Source organism: Bos javanicus, chromosome 10 (genome assembly GCF_032452875.1).
Source record: "Bos javanicus breed banteng chromosome 10, ARS-OSU_banteng_1.0, whole genome shotgun sequence".
Lineage (NCBI taxonomy): Eukaryota > Metazoa > Chordata > Mammalia > Artiodactyla > Bovidae > Bos > Bos javanicus.
Genome location: NC_083877.1, coordinates 71755815 through 71773368, shown reverse-complemented (window position 1 = coordinate 71773368; position 17554 = coordinate 71755815). Strand labels below are relative to the sequence as shown.

Here is a 17554-nt window from a genome sequence, read left to right as displayed (position 1 = left end):
AATCTTTATTAACATTGTACAACTGTAAGTTTCACATGTCTCTACAGCTATTTTGATCTATAATAGAATCCCCTTGGTTAATAAAAAAAAAAGTCCAGGAAATAATAAGAATTAGACCTTTAAAAGATTTTAAAACATAAAAGTACATGGGCCCACCCATCTTTGGATGAAGGGCCAACGCCTTTTCTGTAAGGAAGTATCCTTTGCCTGGTATTTGGTCTGACTGATAAAGCCATCACAATTTCCAGTTTGGTTTCATTAAAGTAACAAGAATTCAACAACATATGGAGAAAATTTGAATACAAGAAACTGCCTAGATTTTTAAAAATTTCCCCACATATTTTATCTGACTTTTTATAATTCTCTCCCTTATTTTGCAGGGTTTTTTTTCTCCCAACCTAATTTGATATTATTTGTGTATGTGTGTAGTTGATCTTTGTCCAGATTCTGCAGAGGATTTCATTTGGTTTTCAAAAAAACATGGAAATAATAATTTAAAATGTGTATTTGTATATTTATTTAAAATAAAAGATTGGCGTAAGTTTTTGAAAAAACACAGCCAACTTTTAATAAATCTGTGATTCTATTGCTGAAGGCAGACGTCAGAGAGGAGCCTACTAGTATTAAATGCTAGGAATTGGTTAGTTTGTTTTATAGAGGGAATGGAGAGTGTGGGGTAAGCCAAGTATCTACAGTAGTCTTATCTCTTTCCTCTTCAATTAACTTTTAAAAGTAATCTTTGTTCACTGACTAATGCCCTTGCTCTCTGGCTTCAACTTACATTAGAGGTTTACTTACATTTCACTGCCCCACCCTAGTCCAGGTCTTCATAATTTCTCTCTTGGATTATCCTAAAAACCTCTTAGTTTATTTCTCTGCCTCTAGGCTTTTCTTCCTTAAACTTTTCAAAGGCACAGCTCTAATGATATTACTTCTTTGCTCAAAAACCATAGCTTTTCTGTGTTAAGTTTAGTCTTTTGAAGATGGCTATGAAAAATCCTGGTGGTCAATGATAGAATTACCAAATGATATGCTTCTGTGGCTTCTTCCCTCTCTAACCTCTTCCCTATCACAGTCAGATATCTTACTAGGATTCATGGGCAAAAGGTCCATGAACAATAAAACTCTTTCCATTTAGGAGATAGAAAGGGAAAGAGTTTTATTGTTAGTCACAGTTTATAAGAGTGATATGTTATAGTTTCTTAACTTCTAGCAGCACCTGACATATGGAACAAGAGGCACACGGTTTTAAATAACTTGCTCTACATTAAAGTATGTTTTTATAATAAACAGCTTTCCTAGTTTCTATGTGTGTGTATGTGCTCTATTCACCAGATCAAGTTGCTTTTGACAATAATCATTAAATACATACTAAAATAGTCTACAGAAGCATCATATACTAGATTTAAACATTTAAGTAAAAAACATGACATAATGTTCATCTACTACTAATTTATATATTTTAAAAGGAAAAGTGTAAATAATTATTACCGAATTTTTCTTTGCTTGTAGTTCAGAGAAGTGAAATTCAGCTTTTGCCCTATCATCTGAATTCACAGGAATTCCATCTAACATCTGTAAGTTAGGCAGTCGAAATATAAGCACGTGGCGATGTAGCATTTTTCTACAAATCTGAATAAAGTTAAAAGTAACAATTCATTCCTTAAAAAAGCTCTTTATTTCAATAATTAACCTTTATAGAGAAGGATATTTAGCACAGACAGCAAAGATGACAGGTAACAGCTAATATATAATATTAAATGATACAAATACAAACTCCCTTTTAAAAAGATTTCTCAATTTTCTGTTACGCTAAATGAAGATAAGAGCTTTTTTTTTTAAACCAAAGCTATGTGGAGGTTTAGTTTCTTTGAAGAGTATATGATATTGTTCATTAACTACAGGCAATCCCAACTCATGAATAGGATTATATTATAAAAGTTTACTTATAAGTAATTAGTTTGAAACTTACAATTTCCCATAGGTACTATGCAATTTAATTCAATGCATATCTGTTGAACTGTATGAATCATCACTTCATAGTGTTAACCTACTCTAAAATTACTTGCATATATGCATGAGAAAGTGTGTGAAAGAGTTAACATAGTCAGTTTGAGGCTGTTAACTTTAGAAGGATCTGTTTGCAAGGGTAAGTTTTAACAAGTGTTTGGTACTTGGATTTTGGAAGATTTCCCACCATTCCTTAAGTGATAAAGGTAATTCATTATGCCTAGACTACTTTTACAAACAGTAGGATTCTTGTGCAACCTGCTTTCCTTCTCAGGTCCTGGAATTTTTGTATGTGATAGGCAGAGGGTACCTATGTGACAAGCCTCCAAAAAAAATCCTTGAAATCCATTAAATCTAATGGGATTTCCTGGTCAGAAAACAACATTTGTTATTGGGTGAGGAGTGTACACTGTGTGATTCCCTCATGTGAGGAAAAAAGCATAAGGAAGCTTGCACATGGATTCCTTGACTCTGGTTATGTTTTTTTTCTTCATCACCTGGCTTTGTATCCTCATTATGTCACAGTAATAAACCTTTAGCCATGAGTACAACTATATGCTAAGTCCCATGACTTTTAGCAAATCTTCTAGCAAATCTCTGAATATGGATATGATCTGGGGGACTGACAACACAGATGTATGCAGCACTGTTTGTGATTGAAAGAAAGGAAGGAAGGAAGAAAGAAACATTATCAAAAGGGAATAAATAATCTATTTTTTTAATGTAGTAGATACATATATATTAATGAAGAGTGATCTCTAAGTCATAAATTGAGTTTAAAAAATAACCACATTCTAGGCCACAAAGCAAGTTTCATAAAACCAAAGACTGTATAAAATGTCTCTTCTGATTAAAATATAGCAACACTAGAAATAAATTACAAAGAGATAACTAGAAATACATAACAGGTTTGAAATTATCACACTTCAATAATTCACAGTTAAAGAAGAAATCTTTTGTAAAGTAGATTCTAAGAAATAACTGGGAAAACACTACATACCAAAACTTTTAGGCTGTTGCTAAAGCAGTATTTTGTATCCTAACATTTATTAATTTAGAAGAAATATTAAAAGTTAATGAGTAGGCATTCTACTACTTCAGATTTTTTTTAAAGTAATTCCAAGAAACTAAAGATAGAGGGTAGAAATTAATGAACTAAAAAAAGAAAAATTATACTTGATAAATCCAAAATATGGTTATTTGAAGAGACTAGTATGATAGTAAGACTCCTCAAATACAAGAGCGAAAAAGCAAAAAAAATAATTTAGCTATGAAATAGGTGACAAAACACAGATATAATCAAGATTTTAAAAATTTATGAAAGTATTATGATGGAAGTACATTTAAAAGTTAGATAAAAGGACAATTTTATTGAAAAATGTAAGTTCTCAATATTGAACTTAGTATCTGTTCTTAATGGAGAAGGAAATGGCAACCCACTCCAGTATTCTTGCCTAGAGAATCCTGTGGACAGAGGAGCCTGGTGGGCTACTATCCATAGGGTCACACAGAGTCAGACATGACTGCAACGACTTAGCATGCATGCATGCATTGGAGAAGGAAATGGCAACCCACTCCAGTATTCTTACCTGGAGAATCCCAGGGACAGAGGAGCCTGGTGGGCTGCCATCTATTGGGTCGCATAGAGTCGGACACGACTGAAGTGACTTAGCAGCAGCAGCAGTGTATGTTCTTAAGTATACTGTAGTATATGTTCTTATCAGTTTAATAGAAAATGACAAGATATATATCCAATTCAGTTCAGTCTCTCAGTCGTGTCAGAGAATTTGAATAAGTTGTTCAAAGTCTAACTTCAAAAAATATTAAGTTCAAATGGTTTTAGAGATAAGATCTAATTATCCTTCAAGGAACATACAAGTCTTCTTTTATATAAATTAATTCATAGACTAGAAAAAGAGAGGAAGTGGAAGTGAAAGTCACTCAGTCATGTCCAACTCTTTGTGACCCCATGGACTATATAGTCCATGGCATTCTCCAGGCCAGAATACTGAAGTGGATAGACAGTTCCCTTCTCCAAGAGATCTTCCCAACCCAGGGATCAAACCAAGGTCTCCTGCATTGCAGGTGGATTCTTTACTAGCCAAGCCACCAGGGAAGCCCAAGAATACTGTAGTGGGTAGCCTATCCCTTCTCCAGGGGGTCGGTCCTCCCAACCCAGGAATTGACCCAGGGTCTCCTGCAATGCAGGCAGATTCTTTACCAACTGAGCTACCAGGGAAGTTCAACATATCTCTATGGAAATAAGTAAAATTATTATGATTTTATTCTCTTATGCTATTCTTTTCAAGTTGATCAATGCTGTTTTGCCTCATAAAATTAAGTGGAGAGTTCTCTCTAGCTCAGCTGGTAAAGAATCTGCCTGCAATGGCAGGAGACCCTGGTTTGATTCCTGAGTCAGAAAGATTCCCCTGGAGAAGGGATAGGCTACCCCACTCCAGTATTCTTGGGCTTCCCTGGTGGCTCAGCTGGTAAAGAATCCGCCTGCAATGTGGGAGACCTGGGTTCAATCCCTGGGTTGGGAAGATCTCCTGGAGAAGGGAAAGGCTACCCATTCCAGTATTCTGGCCTGGAGAATTCCATGGACTGTATAGTCCATGGGGTCACAAATATGTTACATGAAATTTTAATAAATGAATCCAGTAAAGTATAAAAGATGACCAAGTAATATTCATCCCAGGAATTTAAGGATGGTTAGCACTATATTCTATTAATTTAATTTGCATATTAACAGATTAAAGATAAATACTATATTACCAATTAGTTAAAATCCAGTGTCCATTCCTGATAAGAACAAGTAGCAAACTGGAATTAGAAAGGGACTGCCTTAAAATGCTGAAGGTTATCTACCCATGGCCTATAGCAAACATCATATTTAATAGTGACAATTTAGAAGCATTCTTTGAAGTCAGTAACTGTGAGTGTGTTTATTGAATACTGTACTAGACGTCCTAGTCAGTACACTGAGAGGTGTAAAGGAAATAAAACCATATAGATTGGAAAGAAAGATTAGAGTCATTGTTTGCAAATATTATGATTGTCTACAGAGAAAATCCAACAAAATTTACAATCCATTAGAATTTAAGAGAGAGTTCAGAAGCTATTTGGATAAAGAGTAATATGCAAAAAATCAGAATTTATATACTCTAGCAGCAAACAACTAGAAAAATATAAAAAAGATATTGTTTAAAACAGCTATTAAAAGAACAGAAATGAAAAAAAATAAAACAACAGGATGATTAAACCAAAGATGACTAAAACTTTTAGGAGAAAATCACAGATCTTTATTGAAGGACATAAAATAAACATAGGGATATTTACATTTGTGAATGAGAAGAATGAAAGCTAAAAATATTGGGGGAGACTGCTTACTGTGTTTCTTTCTTGGTGGAAGTAACTCTGTGATGTGGCACTACGGCTGTCTCAGTCCCTTCACTCCTCTACTTGGGGAAGTAGAGTGACTTAACTGATAAATCTGGGAAGATTAAACTGGTCATTTAGTTCCTGTCTTTTCTCTTCAGAAAGAGCTTATTGCTTTTGCTCCTGCAGGAGAAGCTCTCCTTCCATGTGGAAAGGCCTCAGTCAAACCATTCCCGCTACTGAGTCATCAGGATTAATTCTGGCAACTGTTGGCAGGGCCATTTGGCTTTGTCAAAATTCTAAACTAAGCAAAACACTCTCACTTCTCTGTCTGCCACGGTCACATTTCTCAGTTTGTTCAAATTTTAGGTGAGTAAGGGTGGTTGCTTATTTTATCCCTTCAAAGACTCCAACAGTAAAAGTGGCAATTTTCCCCCAAATTAATTTATAAATACAATGCAATTCCAATTCCCAATTAAATTATCAACAAGATTCTCAGATAACTTGAGAAGCTGTTCCCTGAGACTCACAGGAAGTGTAAAGGTCCAAGGATAGCTAAGACAGTGAAGGAAAAAAGAGAGAAGAAGGAGGAGAGGGAAAATTAGAGGTTCCTACTCAACCGGATATCAAGACTTACTATAAAACTTAAGTAATTAACATAGACTGATAATGTTATAGGGACTGACAAATAGACCAATGAATACAAAATAGAACCAAGAAGTAGACCCTGTTGTATATGACAATGGCAATTTATATTGTAATCAGTTGGAAGAAGACACTAGTCAATAAGTTGTATTTGTCAATAATAAATTGGATAACTTGTCTGTGCATGTGGAAACAGATAAAATTAAATATTTTATCACAGTATATAAAAATAAATTATATACAACTATAGATTATATTTAAAGTAAATTAACTGATAAATTAGAAAAATAACACTCACTGGATTGCCATAAACTGTAAGTTCTCTGAGGGAAGATATACCATCAAGTTTTTCCAGTTCTGCCATATCCTATTAAAAATTAAGCAGTAAATTATTATTTGGTTATCCAACATCTTCAAATATATGCTGATTTGAAGTTATTATATGTAGGTGTTGGACTGTAAAGAGTTGAATCTTCTGAAATGAGCTTGAGTGACAATATTCTGTATTGTTGATTAAAGATAGATCTGTTTACTATTGATTTCAAATACATGATTGGGTAAAGATGATGTGCCAACATGGTAAACAGGCCACACAGCAGCCCTTGTTAGGAAAGACCCTATTTTTTCAGAAGAGTTATGATCTATTCTAAAACTCAGATTGTATTTGGTTAATTCCTAAGAGGACTGACCTAGATGTATGGAAAAGGAGGTGAATTCTAGTCTAAACAATTTCAAAGGTATATATCAAGCACAACCTTAACCAGGATGGAGCATGTCATGTTGAATGGACTGAATACTGACATATTTGCTGGGAATATATATGGTAGAAAAACTGCTTCTCTAATTAAATGAGTTGCTTTTGCTACTGAATGGGATTATTTATCATTATTTAACATTGGTGAAAGTTTGCAAATACATTTTCGTTTTTGCAAAATTATTTTTAAAAACGCTATTGCTGACAAAATTTAGGCAACACAATCAGCTTAAGGTGGTTGCTGCTGCTGCTGCTAAGTCACTTCAGTCGTGTCCAACTCTGCGTGACCCCATAGATGGCAGCCCACCAGGCTCCCCCGTCCCTGGGATTCTCCAGGCAAGAACACTGGAGTGGGGTGCCACTGCCTTCTCCAATGCATGAAAGTGAAAAGTGAAAGTGAAGTCGCTCAGTCCTGTCCGACCCTCAGTGACCCCATGGACTGCAGCCTTCCAGGCTCTTCCATCCATGGGATTTTCCAGGCAAGAGTACTGGAGTGGGGTGCCATTGCCTTCTCCATAAGGTGGTTGCTAGTTCACAGAAATGAAACGGTTCTTGATATGCTCCTATTCTTATTTGGAATGCCAAGTGGGTTTAGCCAATTCATCGAGTAACTATAAAAAAAATTTACACTTATTTTAGAGAAGGCCCCAAACCATGTGTATCCTTGAAATTATTAGTAAAGCTTGATACTGGGTAAAGTCTCAGATTCATATAAGTCTGATTTGACAAATCCTTTGTGTTAGCTCAATTTCTATCACTGAAAAGAGTTCCTATAGGAATGCAATTTTCCTAATTTAGATTTCTTCTAGATAAAGCTTTGAAAGAACCGTTGCCAGCTTTGGCATTCATCTTCTCAGATGAATGTTGTTTGAACCTTGATATATTGATTGTATGTTACTTTCTCTGTATATATATTTCCTAGTTGCTAGGTAGAAAAGGGTACTGCTCAGGCTTTTATATCACTCCAGAAAATCTTCCTGAACTTCAGCAAGTAGAGCCACAAACAAATATTAATCATGTATCTACTATGTACCAGGCACAATGCTATATACTAATACAAATTTGGGCAAGAAAGACTTGGTCCCTGCCCTTGTGGGGCAGTACACAGTTCAGTTTGTCTTCAAGGTTGTCTTAGAGGTATGGGCAGAAATAACAAAATTGGTACAAGGAGGGCTAACCAATCATCAGCGAAATACTAAGAGAAATGTTAGGATTGTGTATGATTATGTGTATACTTATCTGCATACTATCTCAGAAGAGAGCTTGGACAGGGCTGGTTGGGGCAGTGGCCTAATGGAAATACGCTGAATTATGATCAGGTGAAACAAAGGCAGGAAGCCTTTAGTGGGGAAGATGAAACATTAAAGCCAAGTCAAAGTTCATTATCAGGAGTTGATTCAAACGTAACGTAGACCAAGTACAAATGTTAAGCTTAAAGGCCCAGAGGGAGTCTGGGGTTGAGATGCACAAACAGCTCGGACCAACAGCAGTCAGGAACTAAAAAGATCTCTTAGAGGATATCCAGGCAGATGCATGTGGGTTGGTCAGGTTTATAAGTCTAGAAGTAGGGTGAGCATTTCTGCATCCCAGAGTATTTACATGTCATATAAGTGATAAGTAGCTCACTAGCAAAATATTCATTGGTGTGTTTGACAGCTTTCTGTTTAGAGGGGTTAAGTCTTGCAAATCTTATAACAAAACAAAATAATGTTACCTGGATTTTATTATATCCTAGGAAGAGTTTCTCTAGTTTTACCAAAGGTTGTAATTTGCTCAGCTCTCGTAGTCTGTTTTCCTCCAGGTGAAGTGCCAACAGAGAGCTTGGTTTGGCAAAGGCACTGTCATTAAACGCTCTGATGCGGTTATGGTCCACTACCAATTCTTGAAGGACTTCTAAGTTGTCAAGTCCTTCAATTTGACTGATTTCATTTCCTGAAAAAAGGTAACTCATGATACGTCAAGTGAGCCCAAACTGAATAAGTTAACTATCTTTGTTTAAATATTTTTATCAAATGATTTTTTTAAAGTGAAGTATTAAAAGAACATGTTTCCAAGGAGAAAAACATTAATTTATAGGAAGGTAGCATCATCTTCAAATAATACTAGGTAAAATTATTCCTTTATGTGTGAAAGATCAAGATATGATGTAGAAAATGTAGTGAATTGACCCAATCTGTCTCTTCAACAGTTAAGTGCTAAAATAGTTGATACTGATAAAAGTAGATGTATAAAATGGTGCAAAAGATATGCTTCCTAGCTCATACAACTCAATAACAAGAAAAGCAACCCAATTAAAAAATGGGCAGAAAACCTAAACAGACATTTCTCCAAAGAAGAAATACAGATGGCCAAGAGGCACATGAAAAGATGCTCAATATCACTCATTATTAGACAAAATGCAATTCATACTACAATGAAGTGCCACCTCACACTGATTAGAATGGCCATCACGAAAAAGTCCACAAATAGCAAATTCTGGAGAGGGTGTGGAGAAAAGGAAACCCTCTATACTACTGGTGGGAATATAAATTGGTGCAGACACTGTGGAGAACAGTATGGAGCTGCCTCAAAAAACTAAAAATAGAGTTGCCATATTATTCAGCAATCCCACTCCTAGGAATTTATCTGGAGAAAACAATAAACCAAAAAGATACTTCCACTCCAATGTTCACTGCAGCACTATTTACAAGAGCCACTTCCATTTACAAGACATGGAAACAACGTAAATGTCCATAGACAGATGAATGGATAAAGATGTGGTACATGTATACAACGGAATATTACTCGGTCATAAAAAAGAATGAAATAATTTCATTTGCAACTACATGAATGGACCTAGAGATTATCAGGCTAAGTGAAATAAGTCAAAAAGAGAAAGACAAATACCATATGATATCACTCATATGTGGACTCTTGAGAGTCCCTTGGACTGCAAGGAGATCCAACCAGTCCATTTTGAAGGAGATCAGCCCTGGGATTTCTTTGGAAGGAATGATGCTAAAGCTGAAACTCCAGTACTTTGGCCACCTCATGCGAAGAGTTGACTCATTGGAAAAGACTCTGACGCTGGGAGGGACTGGGGGCAGGAGGAGAAGGTGACAACAGAGGATGAGATGGCTGGATGGCATCACTGACTTGATGGACCTGAGTTTGAGTGAACTCTGGGAGTTGTTGATGGACAGGGAGGCCTGGCGTGCTGGGATTCATGGGGTCGCAAAGAGTCGGACACAAGTGAGCGACTGAACTGAACTGAATCATCAGAAAACTGAGGGTCAGAGAAACTGTCTTGCTGAATGACATAACGGTAGCAACACTAGGCCTAACCTGGACCTTTTACAGTGCTGCTACTACTATGCCATTCAGTCTTTCACCCACTATTTATCCTCGTTTATTATTGGACTGAATTGTGTCTCCTCATATTTATATGTTGAAGTCCTAATTCCTAGTCCCTCAGAATGTGACTGTATTTGGGTCTTCAAAGAGGTAACTAATGTTAAATAAATGAGGTCATTCAGTTCAGTTCAGTTCAGTCGCTCAGTCGTGTCCGACTCTTTGCGACCCCATGAATCGCAGCACGCCAGGCCTCTCTGTCCATCACCAACTCCCGGAGTTCACCCAGACTCATGTCCATCCAGTCAGTGATGCCATCCAGCCATCTCATCCTCTAGGTGAGCACTAATCCAGTATCACTGGTGTCTATATGAAGAGGAGATTAGGACATAGACACAGAGGGGAAGACCATGCAAAGATACAGAGTACAATTACAAGTAAAGAAAAGAGGCTGCAGATGTGACCAACCCTGCTGACATCTTAATCTTGGACTCTGGCCAAAAACTGTGAGGAAATAAATTTTTGTTGTTAGTCATCCAGTCTGTGGTACTTTGTTATGGCAGTCCTAGAAAACGAATAAATTACTGAATATGTGATTCCACTTTCTTGGAATTCTTCTCTTTGTAAGTTAACATATTTCATAGAATTTAAGATGTCAACATTGTTAAGATATGTAAATATTTTGTGTATGCTAAGAAAGGGAAAAAAATCTCAGCTAGATAAACTATGCCATCAATTAAGGTACCACCTGATTTCAAGATGTTAAAATATTAAAGGGAGTGTTTCAGAATGGATGAAATATGGGAAATTTATCTTATTTTATTTTATTCTTTAGAGAAATTGATAACATCATAACCTTCAATAAAATTGAAAAGAATTAAATCACACAATTAAATTGAAACATTACCAGTGTCTTACTTATAAATGAAAAGAAGTCTATTAAGTGAGATTAAGAAAAATGACTCAGTTGTAAGTCACTTTCAAAAAATTATGTATTTGGACTGTCACTTTTAATATTTAAATCTAGTGGTATTAAAATCACATGAGATAGCTTTAAGTGTTGAATAATATCTACGGTAGCATGTTTTGGGGCATTATTTACTTTAGAATGCTCATTAAACATATTTAAGAAAGAGAACTCTAAAACAACAATGCTAAATGTGATTTCAGGGATCTTATATTTCTATGACTAGCGGAATTTGCCACTCTTTAAAAATTTACACTTATTTAACTAGTTACATTTTAGATAAATTTAGCTCTTAATCCTTAAGAATCTAATTTGCTTCCCTACAGCCCCACCCTGCCCTTTCCCTAAAGACTTTTCTACCATCTTAGCAAATTTAATCCAGCAGGTGAAATGTAGATTCGTTAACTCTCTGATATATCCTGGCATGACCTTACCTTATTACTGCCCACATTTCTGTACTACTCTACAGCTTTTTACCTCTTCTCCTTTTAAACTGACCTTAGAATTTTCTATCTCCTCCTGTTCTGTATCTTTAACCTAACTGACCTCTTTCAATTCAGTTCAGTCGCTCAGTTGTGTCCGACTCTTTGCAACCCCATGAATCGCAGCACTCCAGGCCTCCCTGTCCATCACCAACTCCTGGAATTCACTCAAACTCACGTCCATCGAGTCAGTGATGCCATCCAGCCATCTCATCCTCTGTCATCCCCTTCTCCTCCTGCCCCCAATCCCTCCCAGCATCAGAGTCTTTTCCAATGAGTCAACTCTTCTCATGAGGTGGCCAAAGTACTGGAGTTTCAGCTTTAGCATCATTCCTTCCAAAGAACACCAGGGCTGATCTCCTTCAGAATGGACGAGTTGGATCTCCTTGCAGTCCAAGGGACTCTCAAGAGTCTTCTCCAACACCACAGTTCAAAAGCATCAATTCTTTGGCACTCAGCCTTCTTCACCGTCCAACTCTCACATCCATACATGACCACTGGAAAAACTATAGCCTTGACTAGACGGACCTTTGTTGGCAAAGTAATATCTCTGCTTTTAAATATGCTATCTAGGTTGGTCATAACTTTTCTTCCAAGGAGTAAGCGTCTTTTAATTTCATGGCTGCAGTCACCATCTGCAATGATTTTGGAGCCCCCAAAAATAAAGTCTGACACTGTTTCCACTGTTTCTCCATCTATTTCCCATAAAGTGATGGGACCAGATGCCATGATCTTCGTTTTCTGAATGTTGAGCTTTAAGTCAACTTTTTCACTCTCTTCTTTCACTTTCATCAAGAGGCTTTTTAGTTCCTCTTCACTTTCTGCCATAAGGGTGGTGTCATCTGCATATCTGAGGTTATTGAGATTTCTCCCGGCAATCTTGATTCCAGCTTGTGATTCTTCCAGCCCAGCATTTCTCATGACGTACTCTGCATATAAGTTAAATAAGCAGGGTGACAATATACAGCCTTGACGTACTCCTTTTCCTATTTGGAACCAGTCTGTTGTTCCATGTCCAGTTCTAACTGTTGCTTCCTGACCTGCATACAAATTTCTCAAGAGGCAGGTCAGGTGGTCTGGTATTCCCATCTCTTTCAGAATTTTCCACAGTTTATTGTGATCCACACAGTCAAAGGCTTTGGCATAGTCAATAAAGCAGAAATAGATGTTTTTCTGGAACTCTCTTGTTTTTTCCATGATCCAGTGGATGTTGGCAATTTGGTCTCTGGCTCCTCTGCCTTTTCTAAAACCAGCTTGAACAACTGGAAGTTTACAGTTCACGTATTGCTGAAGCCTGGCTTGGTGAATTTTGAGCATTACTTTACTAGCGTGTGAGATGAGTGCAATTGTGCAGTAGTTTGAGCATTCTTTGGCATTGCCTTTCTTTGGGATTGGAATGAAAACTTACCTTTTCCAGTTCTGTGGCCACTGCTGAGTTTTCCAAATTTGATGGCATATTGAGGGCAGCACTTTCACAGCATCATCTTTCAGGATTTGAAATAGCTCAACTGGAATTCCATCACCTCCACTAGCTTTGTTGGTAGTGATGCTTTCTAAGGCCCACTTGACTTCACATTCCAGGATGTCTGGCTCTAGGTCAGTGATCACACCATCGTGATTATCTGGGTCGTGAAGATCTTTTTTGTACAGTTCTTCTGTGTATTCCTGCCACCTCTTCTTAATATCTTCTGCTTCTGTTAGGTCCATACCATTTCTGTTCTTTATTAAGCCCATCTTTGCATGAAATGTTTCCTTGGTATCTCTAATTTTCTTGAAGAGATCTCTAGTCTTTCCCATTCTGTTGTTTTCCTCTATTTCTTTGCAATGATCGCTGAAGAAGGCTTTCTTATCTCTTCTTGCTATTCTTTGGAATTCTGCATTCAGATGTTTATATCTTTCCTTTTCTCCTTTGCTTTTCACTTCTCTTCTTTTCACAGCTGTTTGTAAGGCCTCCCCAGACAGCCATTTTGCTTTTTTGCATTTCTTTTCCATGGGGATGGTCTTGATCCCTATCTCCTGTACAATGTCACGAACCTCATTACATAGCTCATCAGGCACTCTATCTATCAGATCTAGGCCCTTAAATCTATTTCTCACTTCCACTGTATAATGATAAAGGATTTGATTTAGGTCATACCTGAATGGTCTAGTGGTTTTCCCTACTTTCTTCAATATCAGTCTGAATTTGGTAATAAGGAGTTCATGATCTGAGCCACAGTCAGCTCCTGGTCTTGTTTTTGTTGACTGTATAGAGCTTCTCCATCTTTGGCTGCAAAGAATATAAGCAATCTGATTTTGGTGTTGACCATCTGGTGATGTCCATGTGTAGAGTCTTCTCTTGCGTTGTTGGAAGAGGGTGTTTGCTATGACCAGTGCATTTTCTTGGCAAACCTTCAAATATGCTCATAACTTCACTAGCTACCATCTCTTACCTATTTTTCAAGGACAAGTTCCTTAAACATGCAGCCTCTAACCTCTATTGTTTTTACTGCCTATCCAATAGTTTCCCACAGTTCCAAATCTGATACTCTGAAGGTTACCAGTGTTTCCTTTTTGTTGAATCCAATTGTCTACATCCAATATTCTTTTCACAGGCCTCATTCTTTTCCTCATCTGACTTTGGTCAATCACCCTTTTTCTCCTGACATCGAGAGTTTGTATTTCTTGGTTTTCTTTCAAAATTTCTTGAATGACTCCTCTGCTCGTTCTTTTTTTCCCAGCCTTCTTAATGCCGGGAATGGGGTGTGGAAGGGAATTATTGAGAGGTAGTGGGGGGAGTTGTGTCTCTACATGTCTTTTTGGCTTTTCATTCTTTCTCTTTTATCATTATTTCCTAAATAAGCACATATACTATGACTTGACCTATCACCTCCACTGGGATAATTCTAAACTATACATCTCCAGTTCTGATCTGTGGTCCAGTACCACTACTTGAAAAAGTTTCCATTTTTATGTCTCAGAGTGGTCACAACATTAGCCTCCCCCTAGCTTTAGAAATGTGTTTGCCAATGTCTTAATGAAAGCATGAAAACATCCTGAACTATTTTTCTCTCCTTGTATATTTAGTCACTAAGTCCTAATATTTACTTCTTTTAAACAACTTTTTGGACTCCCCTTTTACTCACCCTTTCCACTGACACCATGACACCATTCTAGTCCCAGCCCTTATTATGTCATTCATACTGGATAAAAAATGCATGTGCTTTGGTGAGCTAGAATGCAATCTTCTATAGCCCTAGAATATTGCATTTACATTATTTATATAAATAACTCAAGATAAACCCAGTTGTGATTACTCAAATATTTTTGTCAATGAATCTGTTCTAATAGTGATACTTATATCTGCTTTCAAAATAGAATGATAATCAAGTCAGTTTTTAATAATAAAGACTCACACATTAATAATGTTGCTACTCACCCTGAAGAAAGAGAAATTTTAAATTTCTTAGTCTGTTAAGTTGTAGCTGAATCAAATTACAAATTCCATTGTAGCCCAAATGAAGAACTTCTAAACTGTTCATTATTGGAGGCAAATTTTCACTGCTCGTTGTATCTCTGAAACACAAATGTCAGTTTGGCCCATAAACTTAATTTCAAATTAGCTGTTTGTATAAACATAAAACGGAGAAGGTAATGGCAAACTACTCCAGTACTCTTGCCTGGAAAATCCCATGGACGGAGGGGCCTGGTGGGCTGCAGTCCATGGGGTCGCAAAGAGTCGGACACGACTGAGCAACTTCACTTTCACTTTTCACTTTCATGCATTGGAGAAGGAAATGGCAACTCACTCCAGTGTTCTTGCCTGGAGAATCCCAGGGACAGGGGAGCCTGGTGGGCTGCCGTCTATGGGGTCGCACAGAGTCGGATACGACTGAAGTGACTTAGCAGCAGCAGCTGCAGCAGCATAAACATAAAAAGGCAGTTTATTATGCTGCTGCTAAGTCCCTTCAGTCGTGTCTGACTCTGTGCGACCCCATAGATGGCAGCCAACCAGGCTCCCATCCCTGGGATTCTCCAGGGAAGAATACTGGAGTGTGTTGCCATTTCCTTCTCCAGTGCATGAAAGTGAAAGTGGAAGTGAAGTTGCTGAGTCGTATCCGACTCTTTGCGACCCCATGGACTGTAGCCTACCAGGCTCCTCCGTCCATGGGATTTTCTAGGCAAGAGTACTGGAATGGGTTGCCATTGCCTTCTCCGAGTTTATTATGTACTTACTATAAATTGAAGGAAAAGAATGAATTTACTAATAGAGCAAATTAAGCTATAACATTCTGCCTTTATAATTCATATAATAATCACTTTTTCTTCTTTAAAATCAGTTTTATATGATAAAAAACAAAGAAATACAGAAAGTGTTACTCAGAATAAAAAGCAACAGCTGGCACAATCACGCAAGAAAAAGAAAAAAATTAGTGACAGACTTTATTTTCTTGGGCTCCAAAATCACTACAGATGGTGACTGCAGCCATGAAATTAAAAGACACTTGCTCCTTGGAAGAAAAGCTATGACAAACCTTGACAGTGTATTAAAAAGTACAGACATTACTCTGTCAACAAAGGTCTATCTAGTCAAAGCTATGGTTTCTCCAGTAGTCATGTACAGATGTGAGAGTTGGACCATAAAGAAGGACGAGCGCTGAAGAATTGATGCTTTTTGAACTATAGTATTGGAGAAGACTCTTGACAGTCCCTTGGACAGCAAGGAGATCAAACCAGTCAATACTAAAGGAAATCAATCCTGAATATTCATTGGAAGGGCTGGTGCTTAAGCTGAACCTCCAATACTTTGGCCACTTGATGTGAAGAGCCTACTCATTAGAAAAGACTCTGATGCTGGGAAGGATTGAAGGCAGGAGGAGAAGGGGACGACAGAGGATGAGATGGTTGGATGGCATCACTGACTTAATGGACATGAGTTTGAGCAAGCTCTGGTAGATGGTGAAGGACAAGGAAGCCTGGTGTGCTGCAGTCCATGGGGCTGCAAAGAGTCTGACATGACTGAGCGACTGAACAGCAACAGCTCTAGATTGGAAAGGAATTGGTAAAACTGTCTTTATTCTCAGATGACATGATCTTGTATTTAGAAAATCTGAAGGAATCCACCAAAAAAAAAAAACAAAAAAAAAACCCCTATCATTGCACCAATAAATTAATTCATGAAGATACAGGGTAAAAGATTAATATACAAAAATCAATTGAATATCTATACATCTGTAATAACTAAGAATGAAATTGAGACTTTGTTTACAATACTATAAAAATGATAAAATACTTCAGAAAAAATTAATAAAAGGAACTGAAAATGTATACATAGAAGACTACAAAACATTGCTGAGATAGATTAAAGATCTAAATGAATAGAGAAAAATCTCATGTTCACACAGTAGAAGACTATTACTACTAAGACAGTAGCTCTGCCAAAATTGATTAATAGAATCAATTCAATCTCTATCAAAGTCTAGCAGGTTTTCTCCCTTTTCTTTTTCTCCAGAAAATAACCATCTCATCATTGCATTTATGAGGAAATGCAAACAACCCAGAATATCTAAAATAATCTTTGAAAAGAATAAGGTTGGAGGGCTTATATTTCCTGATTTCAAAACTTATAAAGCTGCAGTAATCAAACCAGTCTGGAAATCGCAGGAGGACAGACTCACAGATCAACGGAATAGAATAAAGAATCCAGAAATAAACTTCTACAGTTATAGTCAATTGATTTTCAACAAAGTTACCAAGGCTATTCAATTTAGCTCTCACATTTTACTTCACAATATATACAAAAATAAACTCAAAATGGATTATAGTTCTAAATGTAAGAGAAAAAAAATTTCTTGAGGAAATCATGAGAAAATCTTTGTAACCTTAGGTTAGGCAAAGAGTTCTTAGGTACAACAACATGATAATCTGTAAGAGAAAAAGTTGATAGATTGGACTTTATCAAAACTTAAATTCTTTTAAAAGATATCATTTAAGAAAACATAAAGACAA

General features: G+C 37.0%; 1 protein-coding gene across 2 annotated transcripts in view; it reads right to left on the bottom strand.

Moving 5' to 3' along the window:
- Positions 1 to 17554, bottom strand: part of LRRC9 (leucine rich repeat containing 9) — a 114755-nt gene that overhangs the window by 10280 nt on the left and 86921 nt on the right. The window contains exons 27-30 of one of the 2 annotated variants that reach the window (XM_061429042.1): positions 14985 to 15121; positions 8502 to 8719; positions 6332 to 6400; positions 1492 to 1632 (exon numbers count right to left, since the gene is read on the bottom strand). In XM_061429042.1, coding sequence (XP_061285026.1) covers positions 1492 to 1632; positions 6332 to 6400; positions 8502 to 8719; positions 14985 to 15121 — 565 coding nt within the window. The remainder of the gene's footprint in view (positions 1 to 1491; positions 1633 to 6331; positions 6401 to 8501; positions 8720 to 14984; positions 15122 to 17554) is intronic. The other variant, XM_061429043.1, reaches the window with a different exon arrangement.